At 38.1% G+C, this 24,743-nt stretch overlaps 2 protein-coding genes and 1 long non-coding RNA gene across 10 annotated transcripts in view; 1 reads left to right on the top strand and 2 right to left on the bottom strand.

Moving 5' to 3' along the window:
- The window catches only part of LOC132794150 (SH3 and multiple ankyrin repeat domains protein 1), a 79,520-nt gene that overhangs the window by 12,548 nt on the left and 42,229 nt on the right, over positions 1 to 24,743 (bottom strand). The window contains exon 1 of one of the 6 annotated variants that reach the window (XM_060804416.1): positions 17,678 to 17,702. The exons of the other annotated variants lie outside the window; for them this stretch is intronic. The gene's annotated coding sequence lies outside the window, so the exon portion shown is untranslated. Of the gene's footprint in view, positions 1 to 17,677; positions 17,703 to 24,743 lie in introns of those variants that run through there. 6 annotated transcript variants of the gene reach the window in all.
- LOC132794154 (uncharacterized) lies at positions 13,620 to 16,124 on the bottom strand. 3 transcript variants are annotated; one of them, XR_009633189.1, is made up of 4 exons: positions 15,862 to 16,124; positions 15,076 to 15,775; positions 14,653 to 14,716; positions 13,620 to 14,589 (listed from the first exon to the last, which is right to left on the bottom strand). It is a non-coding gene; the product is annotated as an uncharacterized LOC132794154 (long non-coding RNA). The 3 variants fall into 3 exon arrangements; XR_009633190.1 differs by having other exon boundaries at positions 13,620 to 14,596; positions 15,076 to 15,772; XR_009633188.1 differs by having other exon boundaries at positions 15,076 to 15,772.
- LOC132794153 (uncharacterized) lies at positions 23,321 to 24,707 on the top strand. The gene is made up of 7 exons (XM_060804421.1): positions 23,321 to 23,506; positions 23,563 to 23,669; positions 23,725 to 23,858; positions 23,916 to 24,201; positions 24,256 to 24,347; positions 24,401 to 24,536; positions 24,595 to 24,707. Exons 4-7 carry the CDS (start codon positions 24,078 to 24,080, stop codon positions 24,675 to 24,677), a joined length of 435 nt encoding a protein of 144 aa, XP_060660404.1. The 5' UTR covers positions 23,321 to 23,506; positions 23,563 to 23,669; positions 23,725 to 23,858; positions 23,916 to 24,077; the 3' UTR covers positions 24,678 to 24,707.

Below are 24,743 nucleotides of genomic sequence, written 5' to 3'. Positions count from 1 at the left end.
TAACTCTAAGTCAGAGGTGCCCAATTTCCTGCGTTTTATACATTCCGGGTATATAAAAGGGTGCCTGGTTCACGGCTCTGGTCCTGGCTCTGAGTATGGCTGTAACTCTGACTTTGATTTGGGTTTTGGCCCTGGAGAGGCTAAAAAGTAATTTAGGATTTGCTGTGGTGGCTTTGAGCAAAATTTGCTCATTTTGTTGCGCTGTTGCAGGTCGTAAATTTGTTAGGTTGCCTGCAACAACAATCGAAATAAGAGCAAAAAATGGGGCAATGGTGGAATTTTTGCATTCGTATTTGGTTGTTAAGTGGATGTCCATAAATCAATGCAAAATACAAACAAGAAGAAATCAAGTAAATAACAACAAATTGCAAGCAGCATGTAAATGAAGCAAGAGGCGGAGGATGGAAAACAGAGGGAGGCCATTTTCCTTCAGTGTTTTTCTCAAGAGCGTCAAGAGTAAATGTCAATGCGATGCGCACTTGCAGCAAATAAGCGACTTCCTGTTCCAATAAGAAAAGCAGCAACGCACAATAGCAACAACAACAACAACAATAGTGACAACAACAAAGCGTTCATTGATAAATTGTCAAACAGTAGTTGTTGCTTCGGCTGTTGCAATTGTTTGTCGGAGCTGAGGCTGCCAGAGAGACCGACAGACAGTCAGACAGGGAGACAGACAGACAGAGGCGGTCAGCAGGTAAACATAAACAGACACAGTGCCAGCTAAAAGTAAATAGCCAGCCAGCTATTCAGCCAGTTGGCCAAGCTACTTGCAATTGGGTCGCTGGTCGATTGGCGGCCATCTGTTGCAGTTGCATTCGCAGTTGGTATTGCTGCAGTTGTTTGTTTCAGTTGCTGTTGCTGTTGTAGTTGCAGCTCGTAATCTCATTCTTTTGCAGCAATTAGAGTCGCTGTTTCATTTGCCGTCTCGCACTGCAGCCACTTGGCTCTGTCTTGTGGCAGCCTTTACATTTATGGTCTCATTAGCGTCAGCTTTTTTATTTTCCTTTTTCGTGTTTTTTTTTTTTATTTTTTATTTTCAGTATCCAAATTTTAGCTTTGTCTTACAGTTTTACATGTACTGAGCATACGTTAAATAACCGGTAAACTGTATATATGCCAACTTTTGTTTGGTTTACGAGCATTTTATGGCCACAAAACTCCCACATCAGAAGGTATCAAGTGACACGACATAGCCAAATGACTTGACACAGACGGCAAAATGATAACAGTGACACCAGACAGGATGTCATCGCACAGTGGGACAAGAGCCAAAAAATGAAAATAAAATAAAAAAGCTGCAGATGGTTTGGAAGACACTCGCTACCAATTTTTAATAAGAGCCAAACAGTGCGGTATTTTTAAGCAAATATACTAAAAATATACCGAAAAATACTAATATATACCAATATATATATATTTCGTAGAACAAACTTAGCCGGCGCGACACCATAATATTACCTAGTTAATATTTTATATATATATACTCAAATATACCAAAAACTATATTTCGTAAGACAAACTTGATCTGAGTGCAACAATATAAAACGCTGTCAAAAAAAGAGTAGAATATTTAAAAACTTATATCTGCAATTTATTTAACACAATCGTAAATAATGAAATCCAGTCTTACAGAACAATTGTGATCTATGTACATATATTCTTTGAATTTCTTCAATTCTTTTAAAATATTTAAAACACCTGGCAAACTGAAAATTTCATATGTGATACAATTTCCGGTTTAGTAATTTCATTAGCGGCCTTTAAGTTGAACTCTCTTGCACATATTTGTTCAACAAATAGATCCAAGTTTATTGCGAGAGCGAAAAGTTTTGTTTGAAGTGCAAATAAATTAAAATAAATTGGTTAGTTAAGCTAAACAGCTGGTTTATGCTGCACAAGGTCAATTAAAACTTGGCGAAAAAATAAAATGAGTAAGTGAGAAAATAAAAAGAAGAAGAGGGCAACCACAAAAAGTGTTGAATATTCATAATAGATAAATACAAAGAAAAAGATGAACGAACTGGCTTTTATCTAATTATATAGTAGACTATAGTAGACTCTTGACGCCACTCACTGATTATCATAATTCTTTATGCTTCTATACAAATGCCTTTTGATGGCCAACTGTCATTGCGTTGCAATGCATTGAGGCAGCAGTATAATAAACAAGTAAGAAAGCTACAGTCGAGTGTACTCGACTGTGAGATACCCGCTACCCATTTTGAATAAAAGAAATATATTTTGCGGTATTTTCTCAAAATATACCAAATATACTGCAAAATACTAAAAAATATACCGAATGGTATATTTGGTATATCGACATAGTACCGTATTCAAAATATACCATAGACGGCACAATATACCAGATTGTCGGCCAAAGCAACTAAGACCCCTAGTAAGTAGGCGTTTTTGCCCATACAAAAGTATTTCTTTAATAACTTCGACAATTTTTATCTGATCGCAACCAAATTTTCAGAAATCATAAATACTATAGTTATTATTGTATATACCAAAATTCGGAACTCTAGCTTTAAAATTACGCTTGTTATTCGATTTTTTTGATTTGCGGGGGCGGAAGTGGGCGTGGCAAAAATTTGAAATAAACTTGATCTGCGTGCAAACATAACAAATGCTGTCGAAAAAAAATTATAGCTCTATCTCCTATAGTCTCTGAGATCCAGTGTTTCATACGGACAGACGGACAGACACACAGACGGACAGACGGACATGGCTATATCGTCTCGGCTGTTGACGCTGATCAAGAATATATATACTTTATAGGGTCGGAGATGCCTCCTTCTACCTGTTACATACATTTCCTGCCGGCACAAAGTTATAATACCCTTCTACCCTATGGGTAGCGGGTATAAAAAGAAGAGAGCCCGGAGCGCATTTAACGCTTCACTCTGGAACATTTTGCGTCTCGTCTCAAGTTGCAGCCCAACTCAAGAAGCTTCAACATCAATTTATGTAATCCGAACAATACACAGAAATGCGAACTGAGAACTGAGAACAGAGATCGCTTCGAGCTTCGGGCATGCCATGGCACATCATCTTATAAATTTTGCTTGTTGGCGAAGATGCCTGTGGTTAACCGCAAAGCCATGACAGCAACAGCGGAAAGGAGGTAGGGAGGCATCTCTGAGGCACTTTGAATTAGAGTAAGCTCTGTGGCAAACAATGCGCAGGCGCAGCCAAAGCCAAAGTCAAAGCAAAAGAAACCTTCACGACTGTCCGAGATGCCGCCCCAGACTCGGTTGTAGCATCAGCCTCGGTCTCAGTCTCAGTCTCAGTCCCAGACTCTGTCTCCATCGTCTAACCTCCAGGTTGAAGTTGTAGTTGCCATCAAAACTGGTTTTTGTGGTTCGGGTCGGGTTCGGTTTCGGCGCTTTGAGTTTAATTGAGTTCTGTTCTGTTCTCTTCTCTGTTTGCTTTGGCGCATTCTTGACCAGCGTTTGGTAATTTTGCGCCGTTGAACTTGGGTTCGGTTTCGGTTTTGGTTTTGGGATTGCGATTTCGATTGGTGATTGGGGGAGTGGGCTTGACTGGCTTGTTCGGTTGACACTCGCAGGGCTTAAAGGCTAATTTATGCGTGCATTGGCCTGGCCATTTATTTCAGGTTGATTGCATTTTTTGGCCACTGAACAACTGTAACTGCGACTGCAACTGCAACTTGATGACTGCTGCTGTGAGTGCAACTTTTGCATCTTTCGCTGCTGTGCGCAGCTCTGGAGGTCAATGACGCGTTTGCCGCCTGCAGGAGACAAGACACGAGACACAAGACGCCGAGATGCAGTCGCTTCAAAGTCAACGCCATCAGCAACACACAGCACAATGCAACAGCAAGAACAACACAAACAACTTTGGCAACAACTTTACAAGCAAAGCAGCCGCTTTCCGCTTTCCTCTTTGTAACTTTTGTGGCAAGGATGGGAGCTCTGGCTCGCTCCTTGTTGTCTAAGGGGCAGTGGCTGTCTTAGGGCTTGTTTCTTTCTCTCCCTCTCTTGAGTTGCCTATCATAAAAAACTAGTTTCGTTTGTCTGCATTTTGTGTTGTGCCATTGCTGTTGCACCTATTTTGCGCTCTTGTTGCATGTTCGCTGTCATGCCACCTACAGCCACCGCTGTGGCAAGAAGAATCTGCCCAGAGTAGAATACATGGTGCTGCATCTTCTGATTGCCAGCGATGCGAAGAAAGTGTTGCAAGACGACGCTTTGCCTAGTGAATTGGAGGCCGCTTTTGCAGAGGCGCTGACTAAACATTTATCAGAGGCAAGAGCATTGAACTCCCTCTTGCCACATCCACATCCACATCACACACACACACGCAGAGAGAGAGACTGCCATCACATATGTGTATGCAATTTATTTGCCCCCAGAGCTGTGGGCGTGCCCAGACGCCCCGACGCCCTGACGCCCATTTGCCATTCATATTTTTACACTCGACTGCATTCAGACAAACATCTAGCAGGGCCAAGCGAGTCCCTCTGTTTGTTCGTCTATCTCTCGCCCATTCTGCACTGCCTGCTCCCCCTCTGCTCTGCTCTCCTCCCCACGGATGGGGCGAAAGGACATTGACAGCAGCCGTCGAAAGGTAAACTAAAAGTGCAGCAAGTAGTTGCTGCTGCACCAAAGGATGTGGACACGGACAAACATGACACGAGCCACGCGCTGCTAAATGCAATTGCAGGTGACAGGCGCGTTGGCAATAAAATGGCGACAGGCAATGGAGAAGAGAATGCCAGAATGTTTGTGCAAATGGATGTCACCGAGAACCCGTTCTATATGTCCACGCGACACAATAGAGAAAGGTAGACAGAAGAGAAAGAGAGAGAGAGAGAGAGAGAGGGAAAGAATTCACTTGATGGCCAGACCTTTCAGCGATTAACTGACATTTCAACAATTCACTTGCTGCCATGCTTAAAAGTTCAGAGCGAACAGTGAGTAATAGCTTAACCAGCAGATAAGCCTTTAATCTTTGGTTTATTTCCGCTTTGCCACTCTGGTCTATATAAAGTACTTCGTATTGTACATTTGGCATAATAAAATTATTTTTGATAACCACAGCCAACGCTGGGGAAATTGTTTTAAGACATTTAATGCAAAAATAGTCATTAAATAAAAGAGCTAATCGTATTGCTCGAATTTACAATTTCAGTAGATTGTTATTACATTTGCACAGTTTATTGCACAAACTATGAGCAATTTATGAAGCTATATGGAATGGTTTTATTTATTAGTGTGTGAGTAAATCAATTTGTTATTTGACTTGTTCATGACAATCAGAATAAATCAATTCAGTCTTTATCTAGATATTACAGCTGACGTTATATTTGTTCATTAGTTTTTATACCCGAGCCTACGGTAGGCTCCAACAAGAATTCAAAGGCTGCAGCTCTCTGGCCTAAAATGTTGACAATTTGGTATATTTTCTATCGATGGTATATATTCAATTTACCAAACATACATTTTCCTATATTGTAGTAATCTTTGGTATATTTGATCGATAATACCGCTTTTATATTTGCTTTTATGGAAAATATGTAAGTGAAGTGTATCTTATAGTCGAACACATTCAACTGTAACATTCCCATATTCCAAATATTTAGTTAACATATGGACTAATATTGGAGATACTTTAGTACGCGTCTCTGGACTTGAGCCAGGTTATAGAGATTCACGATATTAATTTGACACATCTATTATTATATTCTTTTACACATTATAATCGTAACTACAATAAATATTATACTAATATATTTTTAAGTTCCGATTAAGTTTTCTTATTCAATATGCTTGGTAAGCCAAATAAATGTATTGGCTATAATTTAAAAAAAAAATATTTTATTTTAATTTAAGTGGATTCCATCTGGATCGGTGTTTAATTCACGCATTTTGGTAGTCCATAAAGCTGTTTTCAAAGGTTAAACTAATGCAGCTCTGCTAAGCAAATGTCTAGCTGCTTTCTCACATTACTCAAACCAGCAAAAAAATCAATATTTACACAGACACAGAGGGAATGCCGCTACAACAACAACAACAGCAGCAACAGCAACACGAGTAAACAAAAACAAACATAAACATAGGCTGAACCAGACATTAAAACAAAAACACACTCACACAAAAACACACACACACATATACATACATGCATCTATAACGGTTATGATTGTTGACTGCGCCACGCAGCTCCCCTTCTGTCCCTTTCACACAGCAAGCGTTTGTACCTGACTGAGGTTGAAGGGAATGGCAATGGGAATTTGAACTGGAACTGGAACTGGAACCGGGATTGGGAAGTATGCGCCGGAAAGTACGTAACAAATTTGTGTAGACCTGTCTAGGCATGCAGCAACAACAACTAAAACAACAAGAGTAGACGACAAATGCTGTTCCTGCTTGGCCAAAGCCAGAAGAGACTGACTCTAACTTCAGGGGAGTGGCGAAAGGATTTTATGCGGATTCCAAGATGTGCGTTGTCGTCTATGTTGGTGCTGTTGTTGTTGTTGTTGTCGCGGGGTTAAAGTACCGTTGAAATGCTTTCAGCATTCCGCATTCTTATTCATAACAGAAAGAAAGAGCGAGACAGAGAGTGACGAGGGTGCAACGAAGGAGTGGGCAGAAGTGCATTATGAGCAAAACACACAGAAAATAAATAAAAAGGCGTAAAGATGTGAAACGTAGAAGACAGAAAGCAAAACATTCCCCCCAGCTGCAGCACTTTCAGGGGTGGCACAAGCCTGGGGGCTGGGGTTGGGATTTGGGCATGGCCAAGGGAATCGGGGATTGGGGTTAGCTGCCATTGCGTGTCCACAACGCCTGCAATGGTATGTGGCGAGAGGGAGTGGAAGCGGGAGAAATAGGATTGCAAATGGAAATACCTTTGTGCTGTGCGATGTCCAGTGAAAGGCCATTTGCACTCTGGCTTTGGCATGGCTCGTTTCTATGTCAAAGTCATTGGCCACTGGTCAATGTGGAACATGAACGAAACGACACACACGAAGCAGTGGAGAACAATGCCAAATGGCAACTGGCTCAAAGTCAAGGCACGCTCAGCATGTCCAAAGCAATGATGGCAATGCGATCGTCGCGATCAAAGAAAGAATTGCTCATGACTCGCGAGAGTCGAGTCGAGCTAATCGATTTGATGCCAAACGTGCGGCTAAGCACAGCTCAACAACGATCTGCAATCGATCGCACTTGGTTCTGGCCACTTGGCTTTCTAACGTTCTTTTCGCTATTTGCTATTTATGTCAACCGTTGGCCACTACTTCGACTTCTGCAGTTCGTCCCCTTTTAATTGCGGCATCAACCACCTTGTTGTTGTCAACACAATGATTTCTTGCGTAAACTTTTCTAATTCTCCGCCATGCACAAGTGAGCATTAGACATTAAATTAATTATGGGCAACCGTGAAAAACCCATTTGACTACGCCTAAAGACAACCCCAACCCCAACCCCAACCCCAAGTCTAAATGGGGCAGTGGCAGAAACAGCTCTGCCACCCTCTAATAACTAGCCACCCCCTTGGCATAAACTGGCTGAGCAGAAAATTAAACATTTCTTTTTTGTTTCCATAAGAAAATCTGTTGAGATAAAACTCAAGACACGCGAGAAAAGTTGAAATGAAAAACCTGCGGGAATGCGCTCAATAAGACAGCCAGTCACGAAAACTTGAGAAAATCTTTGCTTAAAGTGCGAGGAAAATAGAGAAAAGTTTATTTTGCTGCTGAGTTCTCAAAATGCAGCAGTATAAAAATATTTATAGTTCAATGTTTTTGTTTATGCCAAGACAATGTTTTTAAAGCAATGCTATATGAATTAAATAAAAATAAAATATGATAAAAGAGTTGATTGACTTAATTAATGAATCAGATAAGATGCAAAATGGTCCATTAAAACTTCTTTGAATACAAAATTAATTTCCGCTTTAAAATAATTATTTAATCTAAATATGAATTGAATACTAAAAGGTCAATTCTTGTGATATTATTTGTAATCAAACGAACTACAAAAATATTATAAAATTTAGCTTAAATAGCCCAAAGAATTTATATCCATGCCAAAGCATGTATGTCCTGAATTTAATATCCAAGATTGCACAGCAACTGAACTGATTAACTTGATCCACTCACAAACTGTGCAGGGGATTCACTCTGATTAGCTGAAACCACAAAACCGCATTCCCATTGATGTGCCTAACTTGCATTTCAAAAATTCGCGACAAACACCCTGAGCTAAAAAGTTCGCTGGCCGCTGGCTGCCTTTCGCCTTGTGGTCAAAACGTTACCCATGTTGTTGTTGTGGATGTTGAGTTGCTTTAAACAAACGAAACTTCCGTCTGGTTGCACTTCAACACGTAGCAGGCAGTGACCCAAATTGGCAACTCGCTGCGACTCATAAAAAAAGCGCCACAGGAAACTATGCGCTAGCTGGCAGCAATGAGATGAACCAGCAGCCAGCAGCCTGCAACTAGCAACCAGGTCAGCCAACTGGCCAGCTGGCGGCCAGTGAACAAGCAACAAGCAACAAGCAAGAGGCAAGAGGCAATGGGCAACTTGCAACTTACAACTTACAACTGCAAACTAGCAGCAAGAAAAGTACTCGTAAATGCAATTACATGTCACCAAGGCAGCAATTAAGTGGTTCAAATTGCCATCGGTGACAAATCAAATAGCGAATAGCGAATACCGACAACAGACGACAGTCAACAGTCGACAATCGAGAGATGCCTCTGGCCCTTAAGTCGGTTCCCCCCATTGAGACGACGACGACCTCCCTCGAGGTGTCGAGTGGCAACCAGTTTAAGCGACACATACTTAATACACTCGTCCATCAACTTGGCCATCGACGACGACTATTGTTTATTATGAAATTATAGACGACTTCGCATTGCGGACAGTTACAATAAGACAAACAAAAAACAGAGCAGTGGGGGTAAATAAAAAATTAAAAGATTGCGTATACGTCGCGTGTGTCCCATTGCAAGGCAATTACCCGACTGCCAACGACTTGTTAAAATGCCTGGCAAATGGAAATGGAAGTAAATTCGATTCATTTCGATTCGTTGCGGAATTGTAAACAATGCGAATGTATTGACAGCAATTCTGCAATTGCAGGTGTGAAAATTTGCAGGGCGAACACAAATAAATGGAATCAATATGCCAACAAAAAAATACCCCAATGCACAGAGATACGTTGCGGCACACATGGGACCAGCAAAAGCTTCAACTGATACAAGCCAGTTGTGTGGCTGCAGTTCATTTTTATACCCGCTACCCATAGGGTAGAAGGGTATTATAACTTTGTGCCGGCAGGAAATGTATGTAACAGATAGAACGAAGCATCTCCGACTCTATAAAGTATATATATTCTTGATCAGCGTCAACAGCCGAGACGATCTAGCCATGTCCGTCTGTCCGTCTGTGTGTCTGTCCGTATGAAACACTGGATCTCAGAGACTATAAGAGATAGAGCTATAATTTGCACGCAGATCAAGTTTGTTTCAAATTTTTGCCACGCCCACTTCCGCCCCCGCATATCAAAAAAAATCGAATAACAAGCGTAATTTTAAAGCTAGATAGGCGAATTTTGGTATATACTATAATTACTATAGTAGTTATGATTCCTGAAAATTTGGTTGCGATCAGATAAAAATTATGGAAGTTATTAAAGAAATACTTTTGTATGGGCAAAAACGCCTACTTACTAGGGCTTTTAGTTGTTTTGGGCGACAATCTGGTACATTGTGCCGTCTATGGTATATTTTGAATGGTGTGCTGTATCGATATACCAAACATATCATTTGGTATATTTTAAGTATTTTTTAGTATTTCGGTATATTTTGAAAATAATACCGCAATATTTTGCCCTTATTAAAAATGGGTAGCGGGTATCTCACAGTCGAGCACACTCGACTGTAACTTTCTTACTTGTTTTGTATTTTTCTGTACTCTTGTATTTCTTTTGATTTTAACAAAACTTTAAAAAAAAATTCAACGCCAGCAGCGGGTTAAGGTGGCTTAAGTAAATTGCTGATATTGCTGCCAGCTGCCACTGTTCTAGAGTCAGTAAAATTGGATAAGGTAGAGCAAGATTTGGTGTGGGAGGCGAATGTCCCCACTTACGCAGTCGCGACTCGAGTCGGGAGTCGCCACAATTTGAATCTTTCAGACGAGCGCCACTTGGCCTGAGAAATGGAAAAAGACGAAAAAAAACGAGAAGAAAAAAAAGAACAACTTAAAATTCGCGTAGCGCAAATTTGTTGCACAGAACTTAACGGTAAATGTAAAAAGGGTGGCCGCAAAAGGTAAAAGCAACTTTGGATTCGAAATTTATGCGCGCTTCGCAGCAGCAGCAGCAGCAACGGCCAAAGCAGCGCCATCCTCTCTAGCAGCTGGCCATGGCAAAGTTTTTTCTAGCTATTCTCGATGTTGTTGTTGCTGCTGTTGGTCAATGCAGTTAGAAAACTGACCGCAGCCATATTTGACAAGAGCAACGCCAACGGAACGTGCTCAACTTGCTAGGAATCAGCTTGTCCGCCCCGTTGCTCTCGCTCTTCTCTTTTCTTCTATTCTCTTTTATTCTCTTCTCTGCTCTGGCATGGCCAATCTCAATCCCGTTGCCGTTCCACTGAATCAGCGTTAAATCAATCGCCAGCGAGGCGCAATTCCAAGAACTTTTGCGACCATCAATTGATGCACTCTAAACGGGAGTGGAAAATGGCAAATGGGGAAATTTTGTGGTGGGTCTGTTGCTTCTGCTGCTGCTCCCTCTGCAGACTGCCCTCTAACTAAGTGTGGCTACAACGGGAACTGCTAAATCGCAAAGCCAGTCCGCAAATAATCGCATAAATTCGCCATAAACTTTACCCAGGTGACAAACTATGCTTGTCAAATATTTCCGAAACTAAAAATAGAGCTTAACTCGACAATTCCAGCTCCATGAAAACTTTATGCTCGTCGAGTGAATAAGATTTGTTTAAAAAGCTTATTCGACATATATTCTTCAAAAATGTTTCATACGCTTGCTAAAATCCAGATGAAAATATGCATGAGTTTAAAATATTTCCTTTATAAAAACTCTTTTCCACATTTTCTGCAATACACAACAAATTAATTAAAGCAGGAAAAAGATTTTAATATTAGAAACTTATGCATGCAAATATTCTTTGTTATAAAATCGTTTCCAAATTTGTTAAAATACTCAAATGCACATAACATGAAAGCTTTCCATTTCCTATACTTATATCAGAGTGTGAGGAATTAATTAGTTTGATGTCGAACAGATATTTATACCCGTTACCCATAGGGTAGAAGTGTATTATAAATTTGTGCCTGCAAGAATTGTGTGTAATGGGCAGAAGTTCAGCGCCAACAGACGAGTCGAAATAGCCACATCCGTCTGTCCTTCCGTATGAAAAACAAAAATTCAAAGACTATAGCATTTAGAGTTATAATTAGTAATTAGGTCTTAGTTGCTTTGCCTCTTTAGTATATTTTTAATGCAGAATTATATCAATATACTAAATATAGCCTTTGGTATATTTTTGTATTTATTTTAAGAATAATACCGCACTGTTTTGCTTTCACTAAAAAATAGTAACGGATATCTCACTGTCGAGCACAATTGATTGTATACGAAATACCAAAAATTTAAAGCAATATAAATTCTGATGCTCGTCATATCTGATTATCGAAACCTAATAGACAATTTGGGTTTTGTGTGTTTATGAATACAAGCATAATATAAACACGAATCAAATTAAATAAAACGATAAGCATATTAGAATAAATAATTTTTAATCACATTATTGTTATTTAGCTTTTAGTTAGTAATTGAAATTTATGAAATTAATTTTCAATATTTTGGTCACACTTATTAAGAAAATACCTATTATGCAATTTTGTTAATGTCATGAAATTCTTAATATTTTTGTAGACTAGAAACTTGCATTAACAGAACTCAAGCTTGATTAAGCACTACTTCATGGCACACTCTGCTTAAAGTTGGTAGTTGGGTAAGTGGCTCAGTTATCAGCTGGCCATCGATGGGGCACAGCTGGCTTGGGGCCAGTGTTAAGGCACACAGTAAGAAAAGCACAAATAAGAAAAAGAAAATGAAAAAAACACAAACATATGCAGCAAAAACAATAACAAGTAATTGCAATTGGCAGGCAATGCACGAAATATCACAGCTCGTAAATCGACAGATCAGCTCCCCAGAGACCTGAGCAGCAACAAAAGCAACAACAACAACAACAAACACGGCAACACTTGCAAGCCGCCTGCGAGTGTCGAAAATGTCCTCGCCCCGTTGGCTTTTCGGGCGTCGGCTGGCGCGCGAATTATGCCACCAAGTGGCAAGAAACAAGAGGCAGGCGGCACACAAATGAAATGAGCACCAAATCTTTGGATTGTCTTTTCTCCGGCTTTTTTTTTCTAAAGTTTTTCATACATTGCCAAATTACTTGGCGGGCTTCAGCTACAGCTTCAGATGCAATTGCTGTTGCAGTTGCAGTTGCAATGTTGCACGTGCGCCTACTGCCTGCTGTCTGCCACGAAACGGGTTTGTTTTTTTCTTTGGTTTGTGTTGCTTTCGGGCTTTCGGTGCGCACTTTAATTTACCAAATGGCAGCAGCGGCAAAGATAACTGAGGCCGACTCGGCCAACGGAGATGCAGATGGAGAGACAAAGGCGGGAACGGAGACTACAAGCGAGACTAAAACCAAGACTGTGTGCTGAAGGACATTCTGTGTCTGAGCAAATGAGCTAGAAAAATTACGAAAATGCAGCCGCAACAAAGTAGCCAAACGCAGCAGCAACAACTACAACAGCAACAACCACAACCACGGAAAAAATCAACAAAAATGTATACACAAATTGTGAACATACTTCGGCTCGCAGGCGAAAAAGGTAAGCAAAAATGCCACGAGACACTCGCAAAGGGGAAAAGGAAAGATCTGCCGTCAGTAAGAAGCACACAAAATACCCTACTAATTATGGGATAAAAAGGGCGAGAGGGATATATAGAGAGAGTTAAATACTGACTTTCTACATAGAAAATATAACATAATAATGTTTTTCCTAAAAATGTTAACACTAAATAGTTTACCAAGTTCCTCATCAAATCCCAATAGGAATTCTGATGAAGCTAAAAAAATATAATATAATAATTCTTAATTTTTTTTATAGATTGCTCTAATTACAATGCTACTAAAATGTGATTTATAAAATCAATTTCAAATATATACTTATTTAATCTAAATTCTAGAATAATTCTTGTTTGAAGAAATTTTAAATCTTCTCTCTACAAGATTATGAAATATATTTTGTAATTCAATATATATGTATATTTTAAATATATTTTAAATTGAAATTAAAAAATTATACTTTAGTGGCATTGTATTTAGTAGCAAAAATCTTTAAAAAGTGAGTTAATAATTATTATGTTATATTTTTTATCTTTATCAGAATTACTAATGTGATTTGATTAGGAACTTGCAAAACTATCTGGTACTCTGAATCTTAAAATTACTTTTAAAATTATTTCAAAAATAATCTTAGCTTTGTAAAGCAAAAGGTTTTTTTCTGAAAAAAAATCTGTTTCTTGAATTTTTGTTTGAGTTTTATGACACGTTTGCTATTTAATTTTAAATTTTAACAGAATAGCCAAATATATTGTACTATATATTGTACTTTGTACATGCAACACATATAGTAAATACATACGTATGTTGCAACAAAATGAGCATGCCAACTGTTAGGGTATGCAAAGACGCTAAAACGAAAGGCAGCTCTGAAAATTGTAGCTAAGTATCTTTGGCTTGTTTGGCTGCCGGCAGAAAGTTGTTGTGGCTCATTGCATTTTATTGTTGTTGTTGTTGCAGTTGTTGATGTTGTTGTTGTTCTCGTTGCTCGATGCGCTTGTGCTAAAGTCAATTTTACAAGCAATGAACTAGAGAGATATCGCTGCTATTTCATCCTCCGCATCCAACTCTCCCGATCTCAGCTGCTGCATCCATTGCCAGCGGGCTTCGCTGGCGTCAAAGTTTTCTACAAGGGACGGGCCACGCCCACAAAATTGCTAGCATATTTACGATGGTTTCGAGTAACAAACAGAAACAGCGAAGCGGCCAGGGATGCGGGTTCTTAGTTCTGGTCTGGGTCTGGGTTTGGGTCCGAGTGCAATATGCCCTCGATTCGAGAAATGCATTTGGGACCTGCTTGGTGTCATTTGGTGCTTCGACACAGCGCTTAAATAGATCAAGTGGCAGCCACAAACAGGAAGAGGGCAAGGAACGGGCAAACAAATTGCAATCTCTGAGGAACATTGCGTGGGCACTGAAGGGGACTTCTTCTTCTTCGTGGCCACCCTCTGTCAATGGCATTTCTCATAAACAGTTATGGGACTTTGTGCTGTCTGATGTCTGTCTGACCGTCTGTCTGTCAGGTCTGTTCCCTATATGAGTGCTTGGCCCACGCCATTTGACAATTTGTGTAGTGGACATGCGTTATTTCTGAAATGTGTCATAAAACCAGGCACTTTGCTTTGCTTTTGAGTGGGCCCAAGTGCAAAAAATTTAAAATACCTACGGACTTAAGGCTGTGCTTGATTGGTCCACATTACAACTATGATTTGTATTTGTACTCACTCAATAAAGGGCGGAAAAGAGTACTTGCTTGTATTTTGCGTAAATGTTGCAACTCGTTTCTTACCTATAAACAGAAAAAGAAATCAAGTTCAATTAGTGGTCAATAAATTCAATAAATTATAAGACAGTTTAAACTACGCGTGTAACTTCTTTAAAATCTCAGATAATATTCAAACTATCATCAAACATCATTAGCAAAATGTATAAAGAAATGCTGGTTGGATCCCATCACGGATGGATTATTATAATATCCGTTTACTGTAGAGAGGTCAACATTGAGTTCTGGGTACGATTGAGCTCCATCAGCATTCATATTCATATTCATCCAAACACAGTTATTTATATATGAAAATTTTAAAACAAATTGACGCAAACTAATGAATATAATCCACAAAATACTTGCACACTCACACACATACTCACACATTAGCTTGGTTGGTAACCGGAAATGCTTCATTGTTGTTTTTAGTTGCCCGCAAAACGGCAGCAGCAACGACAAAAAGTGTTTTTTTCGTTCGTTCGTAGTCTGCGTCGGCGTCGGAAATTGAAAAGCAACCCAAAACCAACATCAAATTTAAATGGGAAAAATTTGTGCAAAAAAACGAAAAATTAAGCCAAAAAGAAATATAAAAGAAGCGAAACAAACATTGTGCCATTAAATATGTAGTTAGAGAGCAGTTCATCAACAACAATGGCAACAACAAAAACCAACAGCACACATATTCAACACGTACGTGTGTATATTTATGTGTGTAATTGAACTTGTGATGCTCAATTTACGCCCGCAGCTGAACTGAACTCGGGCCGCACACATGAACGACTTTGGTGCGATTTAAAACGCCAGCAAACAGTTTGAGAGCCATTGGCAAAAGTTTGGCATTGTTGTTAAGCCAAAATAATAGCAATTATTCGCCATTGTAGCCAACTGTAAATATATTGTCATCGCTCTAACTCATCCCCGCGTGCCTATCCCTCAATGATTGTTTTGGCTTGTTTTTTCCGCTTTGTGCTTTTGATAGAGCAAATTACTTGACTTTATGCAACTTTCGTTGTAAAGGCAACAACAGCAATTGCTCACAGTCAAGGTCACTTCTGAGGTCAGTGGCGCTCTTTAAAGTTACTGCTTTTGATGTTTTGATAAATTAGCAATAAAATTATTTATAATTCAATCAATTAGCATTGCGAAACAAAGGTTCGCTCTTGTCTTACCTTAGCTTTAAATTCCACGAAATATAGTATTGAGGAATTAGCAAGAGCAGCCCAAAAATATTTGTTAAACTCGGCTAACAGCCACATGACAATGTTATTAATAACATCATAGACAAGCGACAGCCTGTTTCGCAAGATCATCGCAAGAGATCTATTTACACAAGTTCCGTGAAAAGAGACACAACTTTTATATGCTGCTTATTTGGCAATTCGCAGGGCATATTGAAAATTGTTGTTGTTGTGTTATGTTTTGGCTTTGACATTTGTGTCAGATAAAAAGTGACAGACAACATTTCAGTAAAACATTGTGAACAAGCTGTGATAACATGATGAACTACAAAATGTGACACCCTCAAACTCAAATATTTACTAATGTAAAGAATAAGTCTGAGCATTAAAATTGAAGCATAACTTTATCATTTTTCTGCACAAAATCTGTAAGAAAAGTTTTAAACAACAACTTGGAGTCGTCCCTATAAATAAATAGTTCAATTTGGTAATCAATTTATGGCGAATACATAACACACAACAGAGTATACTCGTAGAAGCAACAACACTTTGGCGAGGTTGACAGTGAGAAGTGGACATGCCAGGCCAGGCCAGTTGAGAGCAGGACCAGAGAGGTCCACATGCTCCATTTGTTGTGCCCGAAGCGCTAAAAACTCTTAGCATTTTAATTGAATTACAGGCAGGGTGGAGGGGCAGGGGCAGCAACAGGAGGAAGGCATGTCCTGGTCGCGTGTGGTGCCTCGACTGCCATAAATTTGTAACTGTTTGCTGTACTTGACACATTTCATAGTTGGAGTTGGAGTGCGAGTGCGAGTGGAGTCGAGTCGAGTGCGAATGGACTGCAGTGCATTGCCCGTCCGCCTTATAGTTATCATACACACACACACACACACACACACAGACGTGCACACACACAGAAAAAGATACAAGCGAAACAGTTTGTATAAATATTTGCGTAGGTGTTTTTACTCTGTTGCTCAGTTGTTCAGTTGTCGTGAGGCTGGGAATTCATGTAAATTAAAATTAAACTTAAATTAACAACTAAATAAACGATCACGAGTCATAAATTTGAATATCAACTTCTGCTCAAAGCTGAAGCTGAATACCCTATCCTATAATATGAAGTGCCATTATGTGAGCATCATTCCAATTACTGAATAAGTTAGTACGCTCGCTTTTGTAAGTGAACTAGATCGTTCACTTCGTTCGTTTGATTTTGCTTCTAACGTTGTTCGTAGTTTTATTCATATTTCGATTCCAATCATAGATCACATTAATTTCTAAGTTTTCAATCAATTTGATTTTATTTGAAGTATACTATTCATTTTATAGCATCTAAATTGCCATTCAGTTTCATAAGTGTATTTAAAATTGTATCTTAAATTTGTAAGTAAAAAAACATTACACACCGCGGTTTAGCTTTAACCAGTTTAAATAGCTGTAAGATAGTGAAAGATTATCGACCGAAAATAAAAAAATGCACTAATCAAACATTTAATTTGTAAACAAGTACGAACAAAAGCTTAAAAATTATCTAAAGAAAAGAAATAACGATAAAAGTGAACATCTTCAGATAGTTCGCTTTCCTGCATTGTTCATGAACGAAAAATTGAACTGTGAACAAGAACTCAAGAGTAAACTAAAATAAGCTGAAGAAAAATAGAAATGATGAAAGTAAACTTTTTCAGTTCTTTCACTTTTCTACATAAAGAAAATGAACAACCCAGCACTTTCCTACATGAATATTAGTATAAAGTGATGTATGTATGTGTATTTAGTTAGATATTGTTAATTAACCTGCACCAACCTTAAACCAAAAAGCAACCTGATTGACATCGTTGTGGTTGTTGTTGTCGATATTGTTTTTGTTGTAAGTGTAGTTGTGGTGGTTGCGACATTGGTTCCCATTACAATTATTGATGACGCGTCACATTACGTTAGGCGAAAGTGCAAGCGAGCCATTAAATGTCATTAAGTGTGGTTATAAGGCCAACAATAAAGTATCAATATCATTTATTTCGTATTGTATTGATTCGTGTGTGGGTTTGTTTTGTTTGCAAATTGTTACATAAAGTTCAATTGCCATTTGTGGAATTTTTCAATCAGATTTCATTTCATTTTCCAGCAGCAAAAGGTGATCCGAATTGCGTATACGCCGCGTAGGTCCATCGACATTTTTCCAGGAGTTAATTCCCATCATTTGTTGTTGTAGTTGTTATTATTTTAATTACGCATTAAATGTGTTTGGCAGGCAGTCAGTTTTTTAATTTGTTTGGCCAGAATTTTTTGTATTAAACGCCGCAGGTTGCCAAAAGGATCCAGACGCATGATGTTTATTTATTTTTTTCGTGTTTCGTGTAAATTTGTTGTATTTAATTAAACGAAATATGCCAGAGGCGAAAGCAACGGTAGAATTTACATACAAATTTGAAAGCAAAAACGTATAATTATTATTAAAAAAAAAGCAACTTCTTGTTGCTGCTGATGTTGTCATGCTGTATTTATCCACAATGTATTTCATTAATTTTATACGATACGAATATGACATTTACATGTTTAGCATTCAAATAAATTAAAATAAAACACAGTCTGTCAATGCAAATATTGATGGCATATTAAATACATGGATTTCTGTTCTTTGTGGAGCTTTACAAATGCGGGACTTTACAAATTTAAATCGTTTCAGTCATCATATCATAATATTAAAACTTTAAAATTAATTGAAATTCTACTTCCTGTTCCAAATGTTTTTTGGAGGATCATTAAGCTTAAAAAAAACTTTCTTTATCATACTATTACTTAACTGTCGTAAAATTTAAATAAAAAACGCATAAATAGCAGAGTTATACAAAGTGACAACAATAATGGTATTTATTACAATCAAAACACGCAGTTATTTAGGATTGATGTCTGGCCCACACAACATGAGCGTGTACCAAAGGAATTTATGGTGATACAATCTGTATTCTGTTTATAAATCAGAACCAATCTAATAGCAATCATAAACAATGTTCTTCAGCCCCAAAATGAAAAAGAACATTCGAAAAACTATGAAGCCTCTCTAAAACTTTACCACTTCATTTGCCTGACAAGCGCAATCCCAGTTCTCAGTTCTCTCTTATCTTGCCGAAAAAAAAAGAGTAAAAAAGCGGCAGAAGAACAATTGGAGAAGGGGAATGGAAAGGGAAGGGAAGGGTAAAGACGTACTATCTGGTTGAGCACATTGCGTGTTATCAGTGCCATCTTTACTGTGCCAAGGGTTCCGTTGTAAGTGAATGCGCAATTGAATAGAAAAAGAAAACGAAGAACAAGAATGAGAATGAGAATGAGAATAAGCTGCGACAAAAGGCGCTAAACTATGCCGTTCGTTCTGCAGGCTCCGAGGCTCTGAGGCCGGAATCAGGCACGTCGCAAGACTCGAAATGCGGTTTGAATAATGTGTCCTTAGTGTGTGTGAGAGTGTTGGAGCTAAGGAAATGAATGCAAAAGGAGAGAACTTTTGGGGCAGACGTCAGAGAGAAGGCAGAGGGCAGGCGGCAGCTTCTGCCAAGTGCCAAGTTAAGTTGACATACAAATTAACGGTTCAATAGAGCTGCTATACACACACACAGACACACACGAACACACACGCACACAGACACTCACACATAGACACACTCATAAAAAGCAGCTTTAAGTGTATCTGAACTGGGTCTCTGTGGCACTTGGAGCCTCCTATTCCACAGCTATCAGAAATGATGTCGTGCGTGCCCAAACTATGCAGTCTCATTAAATCTAACGAGCGTCTAGGGTTCGCAACAGAAGCGAGAGGAGGGGACAGTGTATTATGCAAAATGTCTACATTTTCGCATTTTCAAACTGAAGGAACTGAAGAAGTTTTGATAAGAAGACGCAAGTAAATCGTGGCTCCTTGTTAAGCTTTCGCATTAGACATTTGCTTTGATTTAATTACATGACTTTGTGCTGAGCTCTCTGCTTACGCATGGAGAAATGACTTAAACTATACGTTCTATATATGATCATTTCAGGGGTTGACTATTATTTATTTGCCATAATAATAGGCCAGGCCAAATTACAGCCAGCGATTTATGGGGCCAATTCAAAATAAGAAACATTTAAATTGATTCAAGTTTAGCCATAAAATGGTGAACTCCAACAAATACAACAACTACGTATATAGTGTCCAGACTTTACTCGTTCATTCTTGACTAACGCTAAAGCAGCTCACCATCCCTTCATCGTATTTATCTTTCTCACTCTCTTACTCTTACTCTTTTTACCCGTTGGCGTCTCCCCACCGCCTAACAATGTGTCGCTGTGAATTGCGCTTAAAAGCTTAGTTGGCTATCGATTCAATCCAACACACGCTGCATTTCTCTTGGGGCAAGTTGAGAGCAAGATTGCTTTGTATGCGTACTCACAAAGCAGGTTATATTTAATTTGTCATCAGGTGTGCGACGCATAGCGGAAATAGATTACACCACAAAAAACAATGTAAACAAAGAGCCGTCTATACGTAATTCCCAAGAAATATGTTCTTATCAGATTAGATATACTTGCTCTTAATATTTACTCATTTCTGCGGCATATCTTTCAATATATATAAAGTTCTTTGTACTGACTTGCTATTAAACCCTAAAACGTCTAGAAGATTCATTTTATTTTTAATAGCTTTGGTTGAAAATCTTGCATAATTTGTAATCTATGGTATATTTTGAATGAAGTACTAGTATATGGTAATACCAAATGTAGCTTTTGGTATATTTGAGTATTTTGCTATATCAATTTGGTATATTTTTACTAAAATACCACGATCAAATCCGATATGCATTTCTTTTAAATACAATACAGCGTAAATTCTAACTTTGTTTTCTTATTAGTTTGTTAATTATTAAAAGTTGTAAGAATTTTTCAATAGAATAAAAACTAAGTATGTAACGTAATATATTCAAAGTAAAGTAGTTTTACCAAAGAAGAAAAGAATATAGTTGACATATCATTGGCAGAGACTTAAGGCTTCGGTTAATGCTTCTTGATTGTTTTGTACGCATTAGCGCATGTTGTTTATTGGCTGTACCTGATGGCAAATCGAAGTTCAGCTTCTAAAGACTGTCATCTAAAAAAGCTGCGCATTACATGCAAAACAACTTAGTGAAAACCGGTAACATACAGCTACAGCTCTGTGTTACACGCCCACCGTAAAAAAACGTTGAAAGAAACAAGAACAAAAATAAAACTCATTCGCTCAGTGGCAGGTGAGATTAATTTGATTAGCAGGCGGAAGCCAGGCCAAGAGCAAAGCCAAACATTTTGTATGTGGCCCACACGCATTCACTCACAACTGGAGCAGTGACAGACTGGCTAACTGCTTGTTTGACTGATTGATTGACTGACTGTTTCATTGATTGATTGATTGTTGCGCACTTTAATTCAAATTGACGAAAGTGTGAGTCAAGTCAGAACAACATCAACTTAAATAACTCACGCATTCTGCAAAAAGTCATAGTGATAAGGCAAAGATAGTTACCCCAGATTCATGTCGAGTGCCTGATACCACGTCGACTGATTAGTAATACGCCTTAAATCAGCATTTACATTCAAAAATGTGAATATAATGCGCACTCGACTGATATTTGCCTTTGATTTGTGCTAGTTTTATAAATAGCCACAATCTAAACAGAAGTTGGAGCATATTGGAAGAGAGAGGTCGACAAATAGAGAAAGAGAGAGAGAAAGAAATGTAAAGAGAATGAGAAAGTTAAAGATAGAAAGGGAGCTGACGAGGTGCAAATATTTGCGCGATGATTTTACTTCATAAATGTGGAGTGCAAAGTGTGAGGTTATTGTTTAATAAATCCACGATAAGATATGAACTACCGATTGCCACAGACCAGCTGCGACCCACGAAGAAAATGAGATTAAGATCACTCACCCCTGAGTCAGAATAAATGCCAAAAGTTGTTCCAACTCACACTCACTAATTTAATGACTTAATTCAATGTATTCACCCGAATAATATCAAATTAACTTGTGGAAATCATTTAACAGCAATTAAAACTTGATTCATAAGCTCATGTTGACTTTATTCCGTCTTAATTAAAAGTGTATACAAACAGTTCGATATTAATCTCAAAAGGAGTGGGCACTGCATTGAAATAATTGTCAGTCCCAAATAGTGATGGCAAAAGAATAAAACTTAATCAATTTTTAATTATATCAAATTATTAATGCGTTGGAATACTATTCAAACAAGTATGTTCGATATTCTTAAATATAATGTTTTCCGAATTATCGATAAATTAAGATATTAATAGACTCCACTTTTGTACAGAATTGAATAGTTACAGGAAACAAAATAATCGAATAAAGAATGCCATCACTAGTTTCGAATAACACTCAATACTCATTGAACTGGACACCCACACAACTGTTATGCAAAAGCTGCACTTGGTTCCCATGAAAAACCTAAAACTCTGCATTAAGTATACATATTCGTTCGCATACACTTGACACAGACACCCAAAAGTGAGCAACCCCTATTCCCCTATTTCCCCCCCAGTGCCACAACGTGTTGACCAACAATCTCTAGAGCAACGCCTGCTGGTTGCTGTTGTAATTGTTGCTGTCACTTGTTATGTTGACCGGGGCGAGCGTATGTACTGTGGACCGGACCGGGCCATGCAATTAGCTGGAGGTCGTTTTGTTTAGCTCACATTTTGGCAGAGAGGTCGTTGATACTCGTATTGGAATTGCAATGGGTGTGGTCTGTGCTCCAATAGCCAATCAACTTTGACAGTGTTTCGGCAACGATTTGTTCAACAAATTCTTATTAAATTAGCCAATGAACATTTGCAGAGCAGCAGAGCTTCGAAGTCTTTGATCAAAAGTTTTTCGACCCTTTAGGGCGCACTTTAAACTCTAAAAAAATTTCTTTTACTTTTCGCCTGTTTTTCGTGGCTTGACAGTCATTCAATTGTCAATATCTTTTCGACTTGATCGTCACGATTTCTGTGGCAAGGCGAATGGCACGACTTGCAACTTGACATTTGCAGTAATCGCGGAAATTGGCTTTGCATTGAACTTCAAATTGAAATTGCACGCTTGCAACTTGTTTTCGTTTTAGTCATGGGTGTGTCTGCATTTGGGCACGTGGCAGCTACGGGCACAATGCATCAATCGGCATAAATTTTGTTGTATTTCTAGCCAAATGAAAGTCCAAGCGGTAGCGGTAAATCAGGACATGAAAAGCCCTTTCAACCAAAACTATATTAATAGACTTTCTAAACGCATAAGTCAAGTTCAATTGTTCATTGCTTGAACGGAAGTAAAATTTTTGCTGATATCGGTATTCAAAAATGTGCTTTCGACCTTTTTGGAGTCATAAAATATTGAAGACAACTTATATTCATTAAATTGCAATAAAGATTTTGTATTCATTTTAATTTAAGCAAACTATGTCATAATTTTCAGTAATATTTTTAAATAAATTTATAAAGAAATCTTTTAAAAATGTTAACTAGCTGCTGCTATTTCTTTACCCTGAAGAAGGGATGCTTTATCATAGCCATATCAACTGCATTGATGTACGGTCTTTCCGCATTTACTATGGCTCTCTTTTTGACAAATCAATTACCAGGTAAGAGATCAAATCAATTGAACTGCAAAGCATTTAATCAACTCTTATTCATGCAGAGGCCATGTTGAATGAATACTTAAACAGTAATGTTCAATTGCGGATCTTCATTGGATCAATAGTGTTACTGTTGAGTGCATGCTCTCTATTCTATGGCACATTTCAGGTATTATATTTATTGGTAAACACAAGATTATATTATAATTATTTATTCGTTATAGGAGATTCCATTCTTTCGTAATCCCTTGGCTATTGCTGGTTTGTATTCACATCCTCAGCATGCTGCTCACACTCTTTGTGGTCATTTATAATTATGCGCCAATATTTTTAATAATTTTTATGGTCTTTACACTAGGTAAGTGAAAATATTATCAATGATAATGTTACAATTGAATAAATATTTATATTTCAGCCATTTACATTTACTTTTGGATAATTGCACTATCATTCCTGATTGCTTTACTCTACATCAAATAATTTCAAAATTATTTTATATATATTTTATGTGTGGAAATAACTGTCTAAATTGGAAGTAAATTATCTTAATTTTCTATCATAAAGACTTGCTTGTAATATGTTCCTTCGGCGCTGCTGTTTTTGTGTGCCACTTCGAACTGCTTCTGAAATCATTGGCACCTTGTACCTGGGCTTCTTCTTTACCGAGATGTCCGTTCATGGTCAACAGTCAATTTTTATATGTAAGTGATTAATCAGACGAATATCAAAACTACTTTCCATACTCGAATACTCAGGCGCTAAGAGCCAAAAATGGGATGTGCTGCAAGCAGCTCTTCTAACATCAGGCGTCATCTCTTCATTGATGTTAATCTATGGTTCTTATAAGGTCTGTACATACATAAATAATTAAAACTTTATAAGTAGCAATGTATATTCTAGGAAAATCGATGCTTTGTCTTGGTCTGGCTAATAGACTTTCTCATCATATTCATAGCGTATGTGGTGTTGACCATTCTAGATGTTGCGATTTACCATCCCCTGTTAGTCATCATTATAATTGAGTGTTGTATATTGGGTAAATATCTCGATGTCATTCTAGTTCCTACGGCATCTAATGTATCAAATATTCTCAGTATCTATGCTTTATGCTCTGATTATTGTTAGCTCCTTTTATCGTCTTCTTCGATCGCTAGCGACCGAAGCCGTTCAAATTTAATCAAAATCGTACCGAAGTTAAACTAAACGTATTTTTAATACTAATAAAAAAGTTATTCATCAAAGC

This window comes from Drosophila nasuta, chromosome 3 (genome assembly GCF_023558535.2).
Source record: "Drosophila nasuta strain 15112-1781.00 chromosome 3, ASM2355853v1, whole genome shotgun sequence".
NCBI classification, from domain to species: domain Eukaryota; kingdom Metazoa; phylum Arthropoda; class Insecta; order Diptera; family Drosophilidae; genus Drosophila; species Drosophila nasuta.
Note: the sequence above shows the minus strand (reverse complement) of the source record. Positions and strands in the feature narration are given on the sequence as shown.